Source organism: Athene cunicularia, assembly GCF_003259725.1.
Source record: "Athene cunicularia isolate RWA chromosome 20 unlocalized genomic scaffold, athCun1 chr20_part1, whole genome shotgun sequence".
Taxonomy (NCBI): Eukaryota; Metazoa; Chordata; class Aves; order Strigiformes; family Strigidae; genus Athene; species Athene cunicularia.
This window is the reverse complement of record NW_020799125.1, coordinates 8,040,943-8,060,269: the sequence shown is the minus strand read 5'-3', so window position 1 is coordinate 8,060,269 and position 19,327 is coordinate 8,040,943. Positions and strand designations below refer to the sequence as shown.

The following is a 19,327-nucleotide window of genomic DNA, read 5'->3' as shown; positions in this document are numbered from 1 at the left end:
AAACCCTGCAGCCTTTCCTTGGATGCTGTTTGGCAAACTTCCAGGTTTGCAGAACAGGAGAATGAAATGCTAATTGTACATATGTGCTAAAGTAGTGAACCACTAAACATGAGGAAGCTAAAGGTTTTTCTAACAGCTAATTTCCTAATACCAGAGAGGTAGTTAAGAACCCTAAGATGTATTGCTTCCTGTACCTCTGACTTCAATATCCCAGATCAATTGATTATACATCTGGCCTCGGTAGGGGTGAAAAATCTGTCAATAGACCTGTGCTGCCCACATGTGATGTCTGCATACGCAGAGGGGTTCTGCAGGGAGGGAGAGGGCATTCTCCATCTGCTGTGCCCATTAGCCTGGCAGTTGGGAGTGCTGTCTGCATGATGCAGATGTCTCACACAGGTCCTGGTCTGGTAGAATTTGTATGCCCTGCTGATAATGCAAATGAAATAAATAGCCCCTTCAGATGAAGCTGATGTGAAGAAGTGGGATATACATTAACCTGCAGTGTTTCATGCAGCAGGTTCATGTTCAAAACGCAAGCCTAATGACTGAAGTAGCTGTTCTCCAAGTGCTGCTGTTGCGAAGTAGCACAGCAGGTTAGGGATGGGGTTAAATCCCACCCCCCTGCAGCAGCATTAGGTTCTGGAGGAGCAGGGCCACCTGGCAGCTGTTGAAGGTTCCTGTGTGCTGGTTCTGGGCCTGTGGAAGGCTGTAGCAGATGGGTTGTGCATGCGAAGTACCAGCTGAGGGGCTGCTGCGGGGAAGCAGCTGGGTACATGTGCAGGGCCACGGGGAGCTAGCTAGCCCAACAGTGGCAGGTCAGCTTGAAGTACGTGAAGGGCAAAAGTGAGGACTGGATAACAGGCTGAGGTAATGCTTAAGGAATGTTTCTTGCAGCATTGAAGTATTGCTGTGTTATTTTTGCTTCCTGATAGCAACACCCTAATTTAATACTCATAGATTGGAAGTTACTTACAGCAACTACAAGTTTAGAGGGTATTTCTGCTACTAAAGGCATATATAACAGTTTCAGTGATTATGGAGGGGATTTGGTGTCTGAGATGATTGTGGCCTTTATGTATGTTTAGCAGGAAACAGCAATTGGGGGAAATTAGCTATTACCAGCATTAAAAGCAGTCTTCCATTAAACTGGGCAGAGATTTTTCTCTATTCAATCAATGTAAGCAGCATAATCTCTTGAAACAACATATTGATGAGGGATCAGAACTGCTGCTAATAAAATCACTTTCATAATCTAGTGAGCATATCTACCAGCAAGCACACCTTAGGGACTGGAGCATGCTGGTTGTCCAGTGGGAGCCATAAGGACAGATGTAGCTGAACATGTTTTTTTCATGTTTTATTACCTCTCCAAGAAAAGTTGCTCAGGTCAGGATTCAAGCACTGCTCCTATTGCACATATGCATAGGGACGGAAGACAAAACTGAAGACAACTGATCAGCTGTAGTAACCCATGAATGCTGTCTAGTCTGGATGCAGGGGCTAGTTAGACCGAGGAGCTGGGAGCTGAGTCTGGAGATCTCTGAGCTGGCAGCTGTAGGGGGTGCTGTGTGTATGCCTTACCCAAAGCTGAGTAAGGGCCAAACAGTTTCTGCATCAAACTGTCCATTTGTTTTGAGTTCTGTGTGTATGTAGTCAGGATGCTTTCACCTTGTCACTATAGCAGTGTGCTGAAATAAACCTCTAGACCAGTGGTCATTAGCCTATCTGTAAGAACAAGAAGTGTGACAAAGTGGAGACAAACACAAAAAGTAACATCTGAACTTGTCAAGTGCCGTTATTTAGAGGAGCAGAGATGGAGGAGAGGTCTCCTGTACTGATAGCCTTTTGCTTCAAAGCTTTTATCTGCTGGAGTTTCTGATATGCCTGCAAACAGCTGGGCATCTTAGGCGTGGCTTAATTTTAAATCTGTCTAATTCAGTTTTTTCTGGAACTAGTTTGGGTCTAGAGAGCATCCCCTGGCAGTCCTTCCCCACCTTTACTCCAAATTCCCACATAACATGCTCAAATATGTGATCGTGGCTGCCTTTACCAAAAGTCTGTCTGGACAGAGTTTCAGGAAAATGAAGTTATGTTGTAGGCACAGCTGGTAAACACAGGCTGGGGTCATGTTTGTTAGTACCATAACATCTTTTTTTCAGTTATATGTGATATCCTACCTTCTGCTTCACCAGACACCTTTGGTAATAGAGAGCTGGCTGAACTTGACAGTGGCCAGCTGTGGGTTCTCAGCAGTGTGTTATGTTATGAGCTCAGGTAATTCTGTGGGTTACCGTAAGCTATTCAAAAATTTGAGCTGCAGTGGACTTCCTAGTACAACTATTACAGCAGTTAATAGAGAAATGATCTCTATTGTCTACACCAAGCATGGAGGTCAGATCATCCCATTTGAAAATCTCTTAATATAGCTCCTTGATAAAAGGTTGGGGGGAAGGTTTGACATTGAATTTAAAGCAATTTGCAGCTCTCTTCCTCAGAGCTGTCCTTGGCATTTGTTGCTCCATTGCTTGCTGGACTTGTGCATGCACCGGTCAACTCCTGAGTGTGTCTGCTATGTTTTGAATGAGGAGGTGAAAGTCAGGAGGTATGTTTTGGACAAAGGCTAATTTACAGCTCTCTTCTCTGCACAGAGAGCTCCCTACTAGATCTCACAGGTCAGCAAGAGATAATCAGCATGTCTAGAGCTCATATTCTGCTGCTGTGAAGTGGCTGAACAGGGCAGTGAGGATTGAGGCAGAATTGTCAGTTCTGTCAATTATAGCAGGAACAGACAATGCTGTATGTACTTACGTAACTTTCTAAACCCAAAATCTGGAGTCACTCACTAGGCTGGTATGTTTAAGCAAATGTTTACTTTTCTCAAACAGCTTGCTCTCTTGGTGCCATGAGCATTTGAGGGGAAAATATCACAGATTATTTCTCTGTCTGATGTTGCTTTTAATAGACATGTTTTCATACACAGTGAGAGGTTTAACATTTATATTCCCAAAGACCCAGGCATCTTTTTCACTGCATGGTGATTATTATATTCTTTCTAGACCCATCTGTTAAGTGGCTGCATTAGCTTATGGGATAGCACAGTCCCTTACTCACTGCTGCTTCTATTTGCATTGTTTCCTCTGCCTCCATCTCGGCTCAGGGATAGATAAGTGATCTGAGATCAGCTGTGTTGACAGGCTTAACATTATCATGGACGGCAAGGAAGTAAAACTTGGTTCTGTGATCACCCTAGGAAGATCCATATTTCAGGGCACTCTGACTTTTTTTTTTTTTTTTAAGCAGAGAGTTTCTTTTTCCTCCAGCATCCAGTGCTTTAGAGATATTCTGCAGCTATTAACTTCTGTTCTTCTTCCACCCTTTTTGTCAGATCCCTTGCAGTGGTGGGGTGAAGCCAGGTGTCTTGGTTCAGCCTTAGTCTGTTTTGTCACTTTGGGAGCTGCTCGTTTGTTATAGAACCTCAGGTTCCCAGGCACATTCCCATCCAAGCATTGGGCACAGGGTGCAGATAGGGCTGTGGCCTTCTGGCAGCTCCATCTTGCAGAAAACTGCAGCTTATATCCCTCTGCTCCCTACTGTGACTTTTCTTGCTCAGACAACCTGGCTGATGCTCAGGTTCAGCTCACTGTGCAGAGGGAGGACTGGTGCTCTCAACAGGGTGAACAGAGAGGGCACAGTGAGAGCTCTGGCTTTCCACTGAGGTTCCCGGCACACACCACCAAAATCACCCCTTTGCCCTGTGATACCTACCAGAGACTGGTGCTAAAGCATTCTAGATTGTTCCGCAGTAAATTAAACTCTGCTGGAGATTGTTCTCTACATCTACAGAAACAGGTAGTCTGGGGTCTGAAGAAATTCTCACCTGTTTGTTTGCTCAATGCCAACATGAGCAATGACTGGATGTAGCCCCTGCCACAGGCCTTCCAGTGATTGCAATGGGCTCAAGTCTTTTATAATGTGGATGGGAAACACCTGACGGCTTGCAGGTAGTAACAGAGTTGTCTTGGTGAGGGGTAAAAATATTGTTTGTGCTAGACCGTATTCATGGTGTAAATTGAAGCAATTCCATTATATTCCCTAAGATTGTTTTAGGTTCACAGAAACAGGTTCAGGACCATTTCTGTCCGTGTTACCTAAGAATCTGCCTGATTTCTTCAGTGTTATATTTAGAAAAATGTCTACTGGATAGTCTTGCACTTTATTGTGCCTGTCACTTCTTCGGTTTTGAATGCTGTGGCTGGGTCACCTTGAAGTCTTCCCTCTAGTGCTGAGAATAAGTTTGATTTCCTTAGTCTTTTCTCAAAGCAGATATTAAAGCCAGGGGCTGTCCTCATTTCTCTACTTTGCACAGACTCCCTTGGGTTCATGTTACCTTCCTCAGCGAGGATGTCCAGGGCCAGAGTGACTTTTGGAGATGTGGTCTAAGCATTGACTGCACGAAGCACCAAGGCACGTTTTCCATCTCTGACAGTCCTTCCAGGGGGCCAAGGAGGCTCTGCTGGTGGTTGAGGGTGGTAGGTGAGCAGATGCAGCCCCACGTGGTGCTTCGTGCCTGGGTGGATTCCTTGAAGCCCGTCTGTCCATGAAAGTTGCTCTCTGAAGGTGGGCTGGGATATCAGCACCCAGGGGCTGGCTCAGAGCAGCGCACACACTGTCTGTTCCACACGTGCTTGCATTTCCTGCTGTGGGTGGCCGCAGTGTCTTCCGCAGCCTGCTGCTTCTGGTTTAGGGCTGCCCTTCACGTGAAAGGGTGAGGCATATGCTTTTGATCTTCCCACAGACACTGGAATACTTGCACATCCATTCAGAATAAAGCCTGTAGGCAGCAGTTAACTTCTGGATACTGTTTCTCAGTGAGAAGCTCTACCTCTGCCCTTTTTTAGCAGCCTGGAGTATGTGCACTTTCTTTGTGCTGCACAACTACAGCAATGACAGATATTGCCTTACCCCCACTGATTTTCCCAAATCCAGCTGGAAAATTTAATGTCCTGCTGATGAAGAAAGATGGCTGCTATCTCATGCAAATGGTTGCAAACCACCTGCAGGCTCATGAGAGTGTTGCTGTAATAGTTACACATTATACAGGCTTAGTCTCCATTCATGTTTGCAAGAATTTTGTCTACCAAGAGGTGATAAAAACTTATTATTTTCCCCGAGATACAGCACTCATGTGGGAAGGTCTGTCTCGAGAGTGAATTCATTTTTCAGTGGATGTGGATCAGGCCCTTGACGCCAGCAGTTCAAAGCAGACTTTTCCTTTGAGTATTCACTGACACTTTTTAACATCAGGATATTTATAGGTGCAATTTTCTTGGAAATCTACAGAGGAGGGCTGGAAGTGTCTGAGAAGTTTTGTTTGTCAGCAGTTTATGTTGCTGTGGAAACGCCTTAATAGGGCCTGGGAAAACTGCCTGGAGAAAAAGGTGGTTGCCAAAGGTGCTAACAGCAATGTGCATCTCTTGTTGGTTCCTGGCTTACCTCAACCTATATGTTGGGCACATGCTTCACAACAGCTACTGTTGTGTCATGAGGGTGACACATACTTTGTGCTTCTGATCATGATTTGCTTCCATAAACACTCTGTCACTCTTCTGAACACGTACTCCCTGCGAGTCTTTCCTCTGATCCTGGATGATATGCTGGGTACCAAAGTGGTGTTGGAGTCCTCGTGAGTGAGTTTCTGGCTGTGAAGGTAAGTAGCAACATTAGTGAGGGTGAGAGGGATGCTGATGAGATCTCATGTCTCAAAATGAGTTACAGTGACTTGATGAATGTGCTTGCACGCAAACCTGGCCTTTTTCTAGCAGAGCTGACTAGGTAGACTTGCTATTACATAGCCCTTTGGCAAGTGGAAGGCTTGGTGAGGAGGGGTCAGCTTCTGAATCATCTTGTTAGCTTATAAAGCAGACACAAATCTGCTCCTTGCTGTTCTTTTCCTGCCTTTTTCTTTTTTCCTCCTGCCCTGGAGAAAAGTACTTGCAGGAATAGAGCAGAGCCAGGGGAAGCACAGATGGATTTCCTCAGTGACAAAGCAGAATGAGGGCTGTGTGTGACTGCCAGACTTGTGGCACAACTGCTGGGTGCAGGGTTCACTGTGCTATGGACTGGATGCAGCAGGCACAAAGGGTGTCACAGCTGGTTGCCTGAGAGATGTGATGCAGCTTTTTCCTTACGGGTGGCAAGTAGGTGCCTCTCTCACTCCGCTGTTGCAGGCTGCTGGAAGTGGCATTGGTGGGTTCTCCCTGCTGCTGTTTTTTCTTTTTTTTTTTTTTTCCCTTTAAACAAATGGAAAGGTCACAGTCTCATGAGCTGTCTGAACTGTGACAGGGAATCCGACAAAGGCATCTATCCATGGATGAGCCTAATGAATTTCCCTCATGCTGAAGAGGAAAGATCACCCTTATCAGATATTCCCTCTGTCTGATGACAGGATTCTGTCCATCACAGCATTGTTGTTCCCCCCACGGTGGATCAAGAGCTGGGAGGAGGAAGATATAAAGCTTCATGGGAGGTCTGCAAGGCGAACAGAAGACAGGATCTCTCAGGCCTTCAGGAATGCATCACTGGGTTCAGCCACGGGTGAGAGGTTTGGTGAGTTGTGGTTTCATGTAGGTTTGCCTGACCCTTAAACCTCTTCAGAATCCCTGAGAGATGGTGGGGCTAGTAGCCCTGTTGAAAGAACTGTAGTGATGAAAGTGTTAGGAGGATCTCACAGGGTTTATTTGTCTTCATTTCCCTCACACTGGGAGCAAAGACTCAAGGAGCTGGAACACTAGGAATAGTCCCCATGTCCTGTGAGATCTGTATGTGTGCACATGGTGCTCTGGCTCTTGGCTTCTGTACCTGTAACTCACCCAAGTTGCTGTCAAAGTTAGTTGTGAGTTGTCTAAAGCAGATCAGTTGGCAGTCTAACTTTTCTTGTAGAAACAAAAATTGGTTTTGGTCCCTTTGGACCATGTTGCAAAAGACTGTACAACTGGACTGTGTAGTCCTGCTAAGAGATGTTACTTGGGTTAGCTCCCGTGTTTTTAGGTTAACGTGGTCCAGATTTATACTGATATAATGGTAAGAGCCTAAGTGGAAACTGTGTAAGAGGGGATCTCTCCAGGAAGCTTAGCAGCTGTGTAAACCTCTGGATTAGAGAAGGGCTAAGAAAAATTTTCTTTATTACAAGAGTGAATCTGGTCCCTTAGCAGTAGCCTTATAATCTTCATGTCATCTTATTCAGAGACCTGTTATTATCAGAGGACTGAGCATGTGGAGGTGGAAAGATCTCATGGGGTGAACTTCTTTTGCTTTGTTTTTGCTTTCAAGGTGGTGGTTTAAATAAACAGCAGTTACACAGTTTTCCCATAGCTGAGCTTTTTGTACCTAAATCAAGGCAGTGGTTGTAGGTAGGAGGTTGGTTTCATGCCAAATGTTGATAACATGTTTTACTGGGCAAATACAATCCCTGGGGGCTATCCTGTGGTGGTCTCTTCTGTCTGATCCTAGTTATGAGGGTACAAGTAGCTCTTTGAACTGTAACACCTCATGCTTTCAGTTCTTCAATTTTTGGTGTTCAAGATAGTGAGTCCATTGGAAAAGGGAATTGGAGGCAAGTCCTATAAATGATAAATAAGGCAAGAAGAAAAACTGGGCTTCAAACAACTTCTAACAGGCTGACCACGTAGGCCGAATATTGCCTGCTGAAAGGTGTCATCTGTTCTATGTCTAATATGCATTGCCAGCCTGCTGTTGCGTGGACAACCAAATTATTTAACACAAACATACTCATGGAAACTGGTAATAGCTCAAGTGAATTAGGTATTTGATTGTCCATGTATTTATGCCTAAACATGTAGCACACAAGTGAAAGACCTGCCAGGAAAGGGCATGTGTAAGGGTGGTTTTGAGGTTGCCCAAGAAGTAGTTGAAACCAACTGTGTGTCTGTGTGTGTCTGAGTGTCTGTGACTGACCCACTTGTTGATGGTGTTCCTTCTATATTGATGGAGATCTGAGATACAGATACAAAAGAACACAATTCATCTCCAAAAACGTATTACAGATTCATTGACTGGAATGGGAGTGAGTGGAACCTGAATGCCAGCAGAAGATGTTACACTGATGTCCAAGGAGACATAAGGCTTCATCAGGCTCTGCCACAAAGGCACCTGGAGGTGGAAGGAGTCATGCCGTTGTTAAAAACTGAGTTGAAGTCACCGATTCAGTTCATGAGGGCTGGCAGAAACCGTCAGATTTTTTGCCATAAATATGAATTCCTCAATGTCTTGGCCACAGCCATTAAAATCACCACGTGCAGCCCCTTCAGTGAGTGGGATGGCTTATGAGCAATGGCCAGCAGCTCCAAGCTGGCTGCATGGATGGGGCTAGGCATTGGAAAAGCCTTTGTGGATCATTTTTCATCCATCTCTCTTTCCAAAGTACTGAGTATCACTGTGGGCTCAAGATGTGATTATCAACATGATTGTAATTTTTCAAAACTGAATTTCACAGGTGGAAGCTTCATCAAGATTTAGATTTGTGGTGCTTGTGAGCTGCTTTTGTGGCTCCTTTTCCTTTGGCAATGTTGCATACTATTAAGCATTATTTTCATTATCAGCAGAGATACAAAAGGAATATTCAGAGATAGTATTAAGGTGATTTGGGCTTTTAATGCCAATTTCTTGGACTCATTAGGAGTTTTATTAAAACTCCCTTCAGAATGTCATTATTTAAAGTCTAGTGACCTCTTCTGTGATCCAGATGTCTGCTCCTGACTCTTTTCTTTAAGGCTCCAAGTCAGACAGTGTTGATAGCAATGCTATGCTGCAGATGGAACAGAAATGTACAGCACTTCTATTAATTTTTAAAGTGACTTGGCAGGGTTACATATGTCTATGGAAATAGAGTTTTGGGAAAGGAAACAAAAAAAAGCTCTTAACTTGCTTCTCTGTGATGTGTTAGGATAAAATCCTGGTCCAGCTACTGAATAATAGTTTCAAGGTCTGTAGGCAGCTCTGGTCATTCAGCAAAATGCATTCCTTTACCATCTATAGCACAATTAATCTAACTTGTCAAAAATTGCTAGTGATCTCCCCACCACAGAAAATACATAGAGACTCATGGCCCACATCCTGCAGGCACTAGACTAAAGGGCAGATCCTCCCAGAAGACCCAGAGAGTTGGACTTGGTAGTCTGCCTGTGTAAACTTTTGTTGTGAGGTTCCAGGGCAAAAACAGTTGAGAAAAAAACAGGAGGATAAGGTGCAGTTCTCCCCACATCTTAGCATCTTCTGCTTGTGTATCACTGTTAAAACTTCCCTGGTGACTAATTGTGATTTTCATTAACAGAAGAATGGACCTTCTGATACCAGAATAACAGGAAACTCCTGTTTTCATGCAATTATCCTTACTGATGAAAAATAAAGGACTCCCACACTGCAGTCTCCTAACCATGCTGTCTAGAAACATCTCCATCTGCTGAATTGTTTATCAAACTTTTTCTATCTCTCATCTTTCCACAAGCCACTAGGGGGGTCTTTAATATGCTACTTCCTACAGCTACTGTAAGAAAAATGCAGCAAGTTTCTTAGCAGTGAAAACTATACTCCATTGGAAATACGTTGGTGGAGTTTTACAGCTTGTTTATATAAAAAAATACTTTAACAGTAAAGGGGAAAAAATTATTTTCCTCACACAATTTCTTTATCCTGTTGTTTAGATGATTTTTCTTCATGTTGTAGTTTATGGCATCATGTTTCATGGATATGTAGGAGCCTGGGTATTGAAAAGAGGAATGTTCTTTGAGGAGGTAAATTAAGTTTCTCCATGAGTTCTGTAATTCAAACTGGGGTATAGCTGAAATAAGGTTGAAATAGTAAAGAAGTTACTTTCTAGAGGAGAGGAAAAAAAATCAGTGCCCCTTATTCCAAGTAAAATAATGTAAATTTTTTTCTCTTTGCATTTACTAAATTGCAAAGTACAGAGCACCCTGCGCCTTGGTGACTTGGTTTTGCCCAGGGAATGGGAATGCTTGACTGGTCAGTGCCTTCCTGTGCCCATCACAGCTTCTGCTCTCGTTTAAGAAAATAAATGTGACTGTTTCTGTCATGTAAATTGTATCAATTGAATAAAGGTGAGGTAGTGTTACAGATTGTTTATTTTCATCCCTGCTGTTACTGCATGCTGCTTCCTAGTTGCACTCAGAAATGCCAGTCACAAAAAGGACCCTCTGTGCTGAGAGTTTTGAATTCTATGAGCTTGGGTCAATGCTTTGGTTTTTAGCTCTATTTTGCATCATATTCCTGTGCTGCTTCTTAATGTTCTGTGAAGGGTTTAGCTATCATCTAGAGACTGAATTTGTGCAGATGGGTGGCCTTGAATCTCTTGTGGAAATATATTCATTGTAGGTAAGGCTTCTGGTTTCATCACTTAAGGGGTGTACTCTCTTGCAAATAAATAGCTCCTTCTTTGTAGATTAGCTGTAATTTTACCTTTTTCCTTTTAAAACAATGAGAAATGGGTACATTTCAAGAGGCAATGTGGCTCCAAAGCTGCAGAAAATAGGACTCATTTGTTCTGGGTCTAGTCCTACAAATGCTTGGTCAAGTGAAAAGACCCAGTGGTAACGGGGAACTGCTGGCACAAATGAGGCTTATTTGGTAGGTAGGACCCAGCAGGATCAGGCTTTGCTTACAACACTGAAACAGTAATTTCCATGCCACTTGGTAGGCAAATTGCACCAGATGTGTCTGACTCATTGCATCCATGAAATGCGGTGCACTGATGTTATCTCTGCCAGGCAGAGGCGTGGGTCAGACCAGGAGTCTTCCCCTTTGTAGACTCCAGGAACTCTGCACAGCAGAGATTAAACTGGGGTCTGTTCTCTGACTTCTTTGTTGTCTTGACAATTTGACATGTGTAAAACAAAGGCAGTGCAGCCGTGTGATACAGGCAGCACCTGGACTGCGGAGATTCAGACAGGGTAATCAGAAATCAGTTGCTTTTTCTGTTAATGTAGTTACCAGTGTCAGCTAAAGGTTTGGCTAATGTTGGCAATACTGAACCTATTTTCCAACTGGGCAATTTAAATTTCTGAAATGTATATTGGTACTAAACCAATTGTCTTTCAATTTTCACCTATCTCAGTCAAATACTAATGCATGTTCAGTTTATTGGAGCGATTTATTTAAAGCCAAGGTTTCTTGGGATGTGCAATCAACTGACAGCTTAAAATGAGGATCAGTTGTAGTAAGTATATCTGCTTTCTTCTGCAGCTTGTATAGCTCAGAGCCTGGTTAATCAGAACAGTTACATCTGTGTGCAATGTAGTATTTCAAATACCATATATAAGCATGCTCTTGAATTTAGAGACACACCTTGGTGTCCTGTTTAAACAGCATCTATACCACTTTAGGATTTGCTCTCCATTTGCTTTGGTTTTCTTCCTAACATCTGGGGAGAGGTTTAGCAGAGTGAAAAATGTGTGGCCTGGATAACTGCATTGAAGAAACTGAAGGCTATTCCCAACAGTTCCTGTGTTGTACAGCCTCTCAGGGGACAGGTGGTGCCATGTCACCCTGAAGCCTGATGCTGCAACTTGCATATGACCCATTTGCAACTGCTGACTCATAAAACAACTCAACTGACTTGACAATTCAGTAGATTAAAAAAATGGGTTTTTCTTTAGCTGTAGGTGGATTCATTTATCTCGAGTCTTATGCTGCATGGAAGGACAATATCTATTTTTTGTCTTTTAGGAAAACATTATAAAAAAAATTGCTGTTTCTCTTAGATTTATCAGTTACAGAAAATGAAGATGTTTTAGCTATTTCATCTTAACCTTATAAATTGTCACTTGTGAAAAAATAAGGGGGCCTGAATTTTGGCCTATGCCAAGTTGCAACTGTTGCCTTGTGACTAAAGAGAAGCAAAAATGGTGGCGCAGAGTCCCAGTCTCTTATGTTAAGAACACATTAGCCAAAGTGATCAGCTTATGTGAGATAGGATGATCTGATATAAATGGGAGGACTGATCTTGTGGGGTGTGAACTGGGCTGCTGTTTCTGGGATACGTGTGCACTTCTTGTTTCTACCGTAGTATCACATGCACACCTCAAGATTCCCCATAGGATGGGAATAAAATTGTCAGTGCTAAAGACGACAAAAAGTTTCATCTTCTGTTGAGCCACAGGTTCTTTGGAGTGAGGAAAGACCTGATGGGAGAAGTCTTTGGCTGTATTATACATGTCCCTATTGATCATTTCCATCCTTAAACACCAGCAGCAAAACCCCACAGGTTATAGAAGCAGGAGGCACTAAGCCACAGCCTGAGTTGGTGAAGAAAGAGCTGCTGCTGCTGCCTGCTGCTCCTGGAGCCATCTCACAGGGTGGGAGAAGCATGGCTGGAGGAGGATACAAAGGTGCGAGGGCTGAAGGAGGCAGCAGGTGAAAGCATGCGGATGGAGCTAGTCTGGGAGGAGTCTGAAAAATGAGGTGCTGCTTTTGATTCAGTGTGGGAGGGGGTCATGTAGCCTCCAGAATTGATAGAGGATTTTAGGCATTGTGTTCCTTCTGCTAGAAAATGTGCCTTGTCATGGGGTTATTCTGGATTTAAAAGATTCCCAGTAATGCTTTGTTGAGTCAAGTGTCACCTTGAGTCTTCACAGACTAGGGGAAAATTCCAGGTTTTACTTGAATGTAAACCTGTTCAAGGCTTTTCTTCTGCTTAGGGGAAGGAATACGCTTACCTTGTTGATATGGTCCCCTCTCATGGCTCAGACTCTCACAAATTGTTCCTTTATTTTCTCTTAGGAAAAGAAAACCAAAAGTACCGGGTTCAGAAAAGTTGGCTAGCTTCATTTCCTTTTCTTTGGGAAAGCAAAAGACACAGAGAGAAAACCACTAAAAGCTTTTTATTAAAGTATTTATCTTTCCTATTTTCTAAATAAGACTTCTGGCCACTTTGAACCTTCTCCAGCTTTCATTAAAGATAATAGCTTTTTAATGACAACAACTTTGTTTCCTTTATGCCCTGGGGTGAGTCATAGCCCCGCTCTCTATGGAGAGGCAGTATGTGAGGGGGTTGCATAGTGGCTTTTGGCAGAAGAGAGAAGGCTAGCACCCGTGTTCTCTGTGCCTGCAGCCACATCTGAATGAGAGGAGTGGAACTTCCCTACTTCTCTTCTAGCCTGACTTCTCCCCATGGGCTTATAATGCAGCATTATATATGAGGGAGAAGGCAGAAAAAAGCAGATATGCTTCCCATGTGTTGGAGTCTGTTGGAGACCACTCCTTTATCAAGGGTGAATGCTTTTGGGGTTTAAATCTAATCAGGTGTTTGCTCAGACATAACTGCTCTGCCATGGTGTGGATTCTCCCAGCAGTACCTTGAGAGTCTGCGTCTTGGGGACAAAACTGGTGAGCTGAAAACCAGCAGATGCTTTGGACCTAGCTGGTATCCTGTAGGTCAGTAGGGCTCTGGAGAAGACTGCTGCCCTCTGCTAGTGCCCTCAGTGCCCTCCATTCGGGAAGCTGATGTGCTTCTCTTTGCAGCCAGCTGAGGGTGAGTTTTACAAGGGTGGCAAAGGCACATCTGAAGAGGTGTGTGGCAGTTGCTGGCTCCTCGAGCACATGCAGAAAAGTCCAAGTCTCACAAGAAGGGATTTTTTTCTGGATGAGGTGCTGTTTTGGTCCCTGGGTCAATAGCCTGGTTCAGGTGCGCTGGCCAAAACCTCTTCTGGTCCTAATAAGATTCTGTCCCTTTGTCAGAGTACAGGACTGTTCCTGGGTGAGCTTTTTGCAGATGGAGTTTAGGACTATTTGGTTCGATGTTCTCTACTTTGGCAAAATACAGAAGAATCTCAAATACATGGTCTCACAATCTGTTTTTCTTCAGGATAATCTCTGAATCTTGCTTGGTATCACCTCTTCTCCCATGTCTCTGTGTGCTAAAAACTAGCAGGTGTGTACAGAAGGGCAATGATGTTTAATGGTCTTTTCACTTCTATTCTAAGATCTCAAAGGACACCATGAAGGAGAGAATCGTGGTGCAGAGTTTGTAAGTCCTCCAAATAAAGCAGCTTTAGGATCCCTGCAGATGTATTCTTTGCTTACTGGTCTTAATAAGAAAAGATTCAGGTGGAATTTTCTTTTAAATAAGCCTTTTTTAAAACTCAATGCTCTGTCTTCCTCCCTTTCCCGAACCCCCAATACTTTTTTTAATTATGGCTTTCTGCACAAGATGCCTGGAGTAAGGAGACAGACAGGCATTTTAAGAAAGCAGGAGCAGGTGTGAAGGTAAATCAGCCAGCTCCTCTAGTTCCCACTATTATTGAGTTTGTGAAAAGAAGGAAAAATATTCTTGCATTAGGATATTTTCACACATGACACTCTCTTTTTCAGCACTAAGAGCTTGTTATCTGCCTGTGTGAACTTGTTTTCATCTTGGCCTTAAGTGCCTCAATTCATACTGTGAGTGGGGTGCATGGGAAAGAAAGACCACATCCACAGCAGCAATTTCTTTTGTTGTCAAAGGTTAGCTAACTTAAAGCAGGACTTGAGGGAGGCAGGACCTGTGAGGTGAACAGGTGAGGAACTGGATGTTAGAAATGCAGCTGTGGCAGAGAGATCACAACAGAGGAGCTGCTGCAGCAGAGTCTGGGATGGTGGCACCTCCTCCTGACTCAGACCGCCGGCCAGGCAGCCCCTCCCGGCACGGGGGTTCTTCAGCCTGCAGGAAAGATGATTAAGGGACAATTCAATGCAGATCTATAAAATCCCAAGTGGCCTTGAGAAAGTAAATGAGAATTGATTGTTCCCTCTCTCTTCCAATACAAGAACTAGAGATTCAAATTAAATTAGCTGATGGTAGGTTCAAAACAACTGCGTAGCTTGGCATTCTGCCACGAGAGACTGTGGATGCTGAAAGTTTACATGGGCTCAAAATGAGATGGGAGAGAATTGGTATAAGACACTGACTGAGGCATAGGCACCACCTATTGGGAAATCCTGGAGGTGAAATTACCAGAAGTGTGAGGGCATTCTGAGGAAATACTACTATACATTCAACCTATCTTATATTCCCTCCTGGGCATCTATTAGCCACTATTGAAGACCAATACTGGGGGAGATTGGTCTTTGTTTGGACCCAGTGCAGTTTTTCTAGTTGATGAATAAACACTTAGCTTTTTATCAGGAGCAGTCTGAGCTCAAATCCCAGTTTCTGCTCTCTGTTCTGGTACAGTTAGGTCAGCTCTGAGAAGGAGTAAGAGGACACTTGGCACTAACTTGCACAAAGGACACCTTTGGCCTGTCTCAGGAAAGAACTGTGGGCATTGAGCTTGTTTGTTGAGAGCTGCAGCTGGCAGGACTAGTACCGCAGCACCCTCAGGGTCCAGAATGAAGGGCTGAGGTGCTCCAAAGATTTCCTACTGTCAGGGCATGGGGAAGGGAGTTAAACACTTGAATGAAGCAAACAGTAAAGCCTCAGGTGAATGTCTTCAGTGGAATTGCCAGGCAGCTTCAATCCTCAGAGACAGCCAGGTGTTTCCTGCATGTGTTCCCTGTTTTTCCTGAGCTGAAGGCTTTTTTTCCTGTCTGCCACACAGAGGGAAGGATCTGGGATGGAAAAACATTCAGCAAACTACAGAATCAGATAAGTGCTGTGAACACAAAACCACAGTAGTTGCTTTGGCCTTGGCATGAGGCCAGCTTGCCCTATTCTGCCTGATCAGTCAGGCACAAGCATAATGGACAGTTTGAAAGGGAGAGTTAGTTAAGAATAACGTGGGGCAGTTCAGTCTCTCTTTGGATTCATGTTGGTGGTCCACTTTGTCTCTGGTTCAGGCGGGCAGGGCATAAGAGCAAATGCTGCTGCCCAGCCAGGGCAGCAGCCTGAGAGGATCAAGAGGAAATGTAGGGCTTATATCTGAATATAAATACTGCTGGAAACAAAACAGCCTGTTTCAGAGGATGCTGAAGCATCATTTCATGAGGAGGGATATCCCCAGAAACAGGATGATGGGATAGGAAGAAGGGATGGAAGGTTTTTGCATAGTTACAATTTAGGAGCTCAGCTTCCAAAGGGTGGAGGGGTGATGAGAGTTGGCATTCAGTTTTGATTTGTGCAAGTGCTGTCTGTGGTTAGAGCAAAGTCCCTGATTATCAACTATCCCAAAAGGTCTCAGTCTCTTGCTGGATTTCCTGGTTTTAGAGTTTTGCTGCTTCTATCTGATTAGTTAGTTGTAGAAAGCTTGATAATTTGCCCCAGCTTTTCTTTGAAAACATTAAAGTTTCTGAGGGTTTCTCTCCTGGTATTTAAAAGCTGAGAGCAAAGTTGCTATGTGCAGCTGGAATTCTTCCTGTGCTCCCCTATGCCCTGCAGGACATAGTCTGTTTAGGACCATGTGTGCTAAAACACCAGGAAAGCCTGGAAAAGTGTGCCCCTGCATGCTCTGGGCATGAGATAGGAAAGACAGCAGAACACAGAACAGTCCGCTGCAGAAATTGATTTTTCAAGTTAGTACCTGTTCACAGCAGCAGAAGTGTAGCTGGAAATACTAACCTTTGCTGCCTTTTCGACAAGTAGTGTTGCTGTTGATTTGCTTCATGTTCTGAAAGCTTGTGTGAACTGGTGGTGCTTCTTGCTAAAATGTAATGAAGGAGCAGAGCATCCCTTGTGATAGCCTTGGAGAAGGGTGTGAATGAGGTGGCAGCCAGCTCTTCTGTGGCCTTCACATATCTGCTGAAATCAGCTCCAAGAAATCAGATCACTTGGTTGGCTACCTTCCTTCTATGCTTTTACAAACTTGGCTGCGACAATGGAAAGTAAAATCAGACACTCTAAACTAGAATAAACCAGAACCATTTTTTTCTGGTCCTGTATACTGATACCTCTGTTAGCTTCCTTATTGCTGAAATGCACAGGAATCCAAGTCCTACGCAAGGGACATAAAGTGCAAGGGGCTGAACAAATACTGCTTTCATAACGCATTTAAATGTATGTATAAATTATCAGGTGAGAGGGGCACAGAGGCAAAGGGACAAACACTTGGAGTAGAATAAATCCTATTTAAAAACCTGGCAAATTCTATCCAGGCTACTTTATTTTTTTTCTTTTGGGTGGGGAGAAAGTTATGGCAAAATAAAGTCTAAGAAAGGGCTGGTATTGGACAGCATTCCCCATTCCACAGCTGGGTGGATCAGCCTGTGGTGCAGGCAGGGACACTGATTAGCTACCCAGAGTGGAAGTGAGAGTAAGCTTCACTTTGTCCCTTGGAAGGGACTTTCCATCTGCAACATCCTCCTGCCCCTCAGAGCTAAGGAAGGGAGCAGGAGGGCCTCTGGGAACTGGGTCAGTGGCAGCTCCAGCATAGTGCAGCTTAATTAAGCATAGAAAAATGAGCAAGAGGGCAGGAACCCTGCATGGCCAGCTAGAAAAGCAGCTGCGTTTGAACAAGCAGGTGAAGCTGCATTTCCACCTGCCTTAGTGAGTTGCCTCTTGATGTTCCCTGTAGGTTGGAAAACACAATCTCCACTGCCAAGGATGGCCCTACAAGCTTTTCTGCTCCCAAACCTCTCCTTGTAAGATGGACTAGCCACATTTCCTCTCTGTAAAGCACATTTGCTTGGCTCCAATATTCCTCACAGGGCCAACAGTCCCACTTTGAGACTCAGCAATTGTCTTGCAAGAAATCTGTTGCTGGGCTGGTGTGGTCCAGCGTGGCTTGGGCCATATTTTCCTTGGCCTTTTTAACGTTACCATCTTTAGAGCCTGTCAGGCTCTAAAAAAACCCAAACCCTAAGAAGTCCCCTAGTGCTATGTCAAACTGGAACAAAGGAAAACTACTGCTTTCAGACTGGGAATGTGAGATGAGCAACAAAGTCTGCTCCCAAGAACTTTAGGTGGGGTGAACGTAAACCGTAGTGAGATGTCTGGACCCAGATCCAATTTTCCTAACAGCACAGGGTCAGTCAAAATGGCAGTCCCTATGCAGATGTGCTTCTTTCTAAAGCTGATTTTCATTCAGCCAGTTCTCTGCGTCTCAGAATAACGTGAAGGTGTTTCTCCTGCCTCAGCAATTGTTGGCAGGGGAACTTGGAGCATGGCAGCGTCAGTGCTGGAAACAGAAACACCTGGGAAGTGTTCTCCGTTACTGCCCCTCAGTTAATTGCGCAAGAGCTGGGCAGGCCTCTGGTTTGTGTTGACTAATTAGCTGAGTAATGCAATCTCCTTTTGAATGTTCTTCCTGTTCTAGATCAAGAATGAGACATACATTGATTAAATTACTTACCAGTGGTCAGATAGTGACTCACTGGCAGAGGCAGGAATTAACACCTGCTATTGATAAACTCTTCCCTCTTAGACCCCACAGCCTCTTATTTCTAGTGCTCTTCTCTTTCCTCTCATTTGCCTCTTGCCTACTGTAGGATTTGTTACATGTGCAATTTCCAAGGTGACAATATCTGACCACTGCCAAGAAAATGAGACATCTGTCTTTTGCTACAGATGTACAAAGAAGCTAAAGTTCCTTTTATTTCTTATCTTTTTGGAACATTTTCCCATGTTATGCCTGAGCTGGTGCAGTGCCAGGTCTCCTCTGCTTCCATGCCTCCAGCATTACACATGATGAAGGTGTTAGCCTGTCCTCTAATATTATTTTCTGTTCTTCTAGAAGCATCTTTGCTGCAGTCTCCCTGAAGTGGGAACACTCTGCCCATACTGTTAGTACAACAGCATAATTGGTTGCAAAAAAATCAGTGGGTGGGTTTTATAAATCCCAGTTCAGTATTCAGCAAGGTATAACATCTGTTGTGATCAATATTTTAGAGCAAGTCTGTTTGATGAAAAGTTACAGTAAAACCTTTAGCTTCCTACTGAATAGCTAAATAATTCACAGGAGCGGCGCTAATCACTTTAGGCTTCTTGCATTTGAAAGTAAGCAGAAAATTCAGAGTAATTCTGTAGAGAGGCAGCAGAGCCAGCTGGATCGTGTTTCTTAACAAGCTGCTGTATGGGAATGGAGTGCCTTCAGGTTCTTAATGGCCCCTGAGGTCTGCTGGAGTCAAATCTGGCCAAAAAGGGGTCTCTTCTATCGCTGTTTTTGATTATAATCTTTATGATAATTTGGCCGGTCAGTGCTAGCAGTCAAGAAATGATAAATGATACCCTTTAGTTTTAAAAGCCTGCAGAAATGGAACTATTGGGTGCGCGGGCATCAGGAGACGCCGCGAAGGTAAAGGCAAAGCAGCGCCGTGGTGGCGCTGGGAGAATCCGAGGGGCCGCGATGGGGCGCGGGGCAGGGCCGCATGTTGCGCGTTGTGATGG

The 19,327-nt window shown here is 44.1% G+C and overlaps 1 protein-coding gene across 4 annotated transcripts in view; it reads left to right on the top strand.

The window, feature by feature from the left end:
- Positions 1–19,327, top strand: part of LOC113487526 (somatomedin-B and thrombospondin type-1 domain-containing protein-like) — a 41,722-nt gene that overhangs the window by 10,568 nt on the left and 11,827 nt on the right. Inside the window, exon 1 of one of the 4 annotated variants that reach the window (XM_026862177.1) lies at positions 1,055–6,597. The exons of 1 other annotated variant lie outside the window; for it this stretch is intronic. In XM_026862177.1, the coding sequence (XP_026717978.1) occupies positions 6,396–6,597 (202 nt within the window). In that variant the 5' untranslated portion in view covers positions 1,055–6,395. Of the gene's footprint in view, positions 1–1,054; positions 6,610–19,327 lie in introns of those variants that run through there. 2 more of the 4 variants (XM_026862176.1, XM_026862180.1) reach the window with 2 other exon arrangements.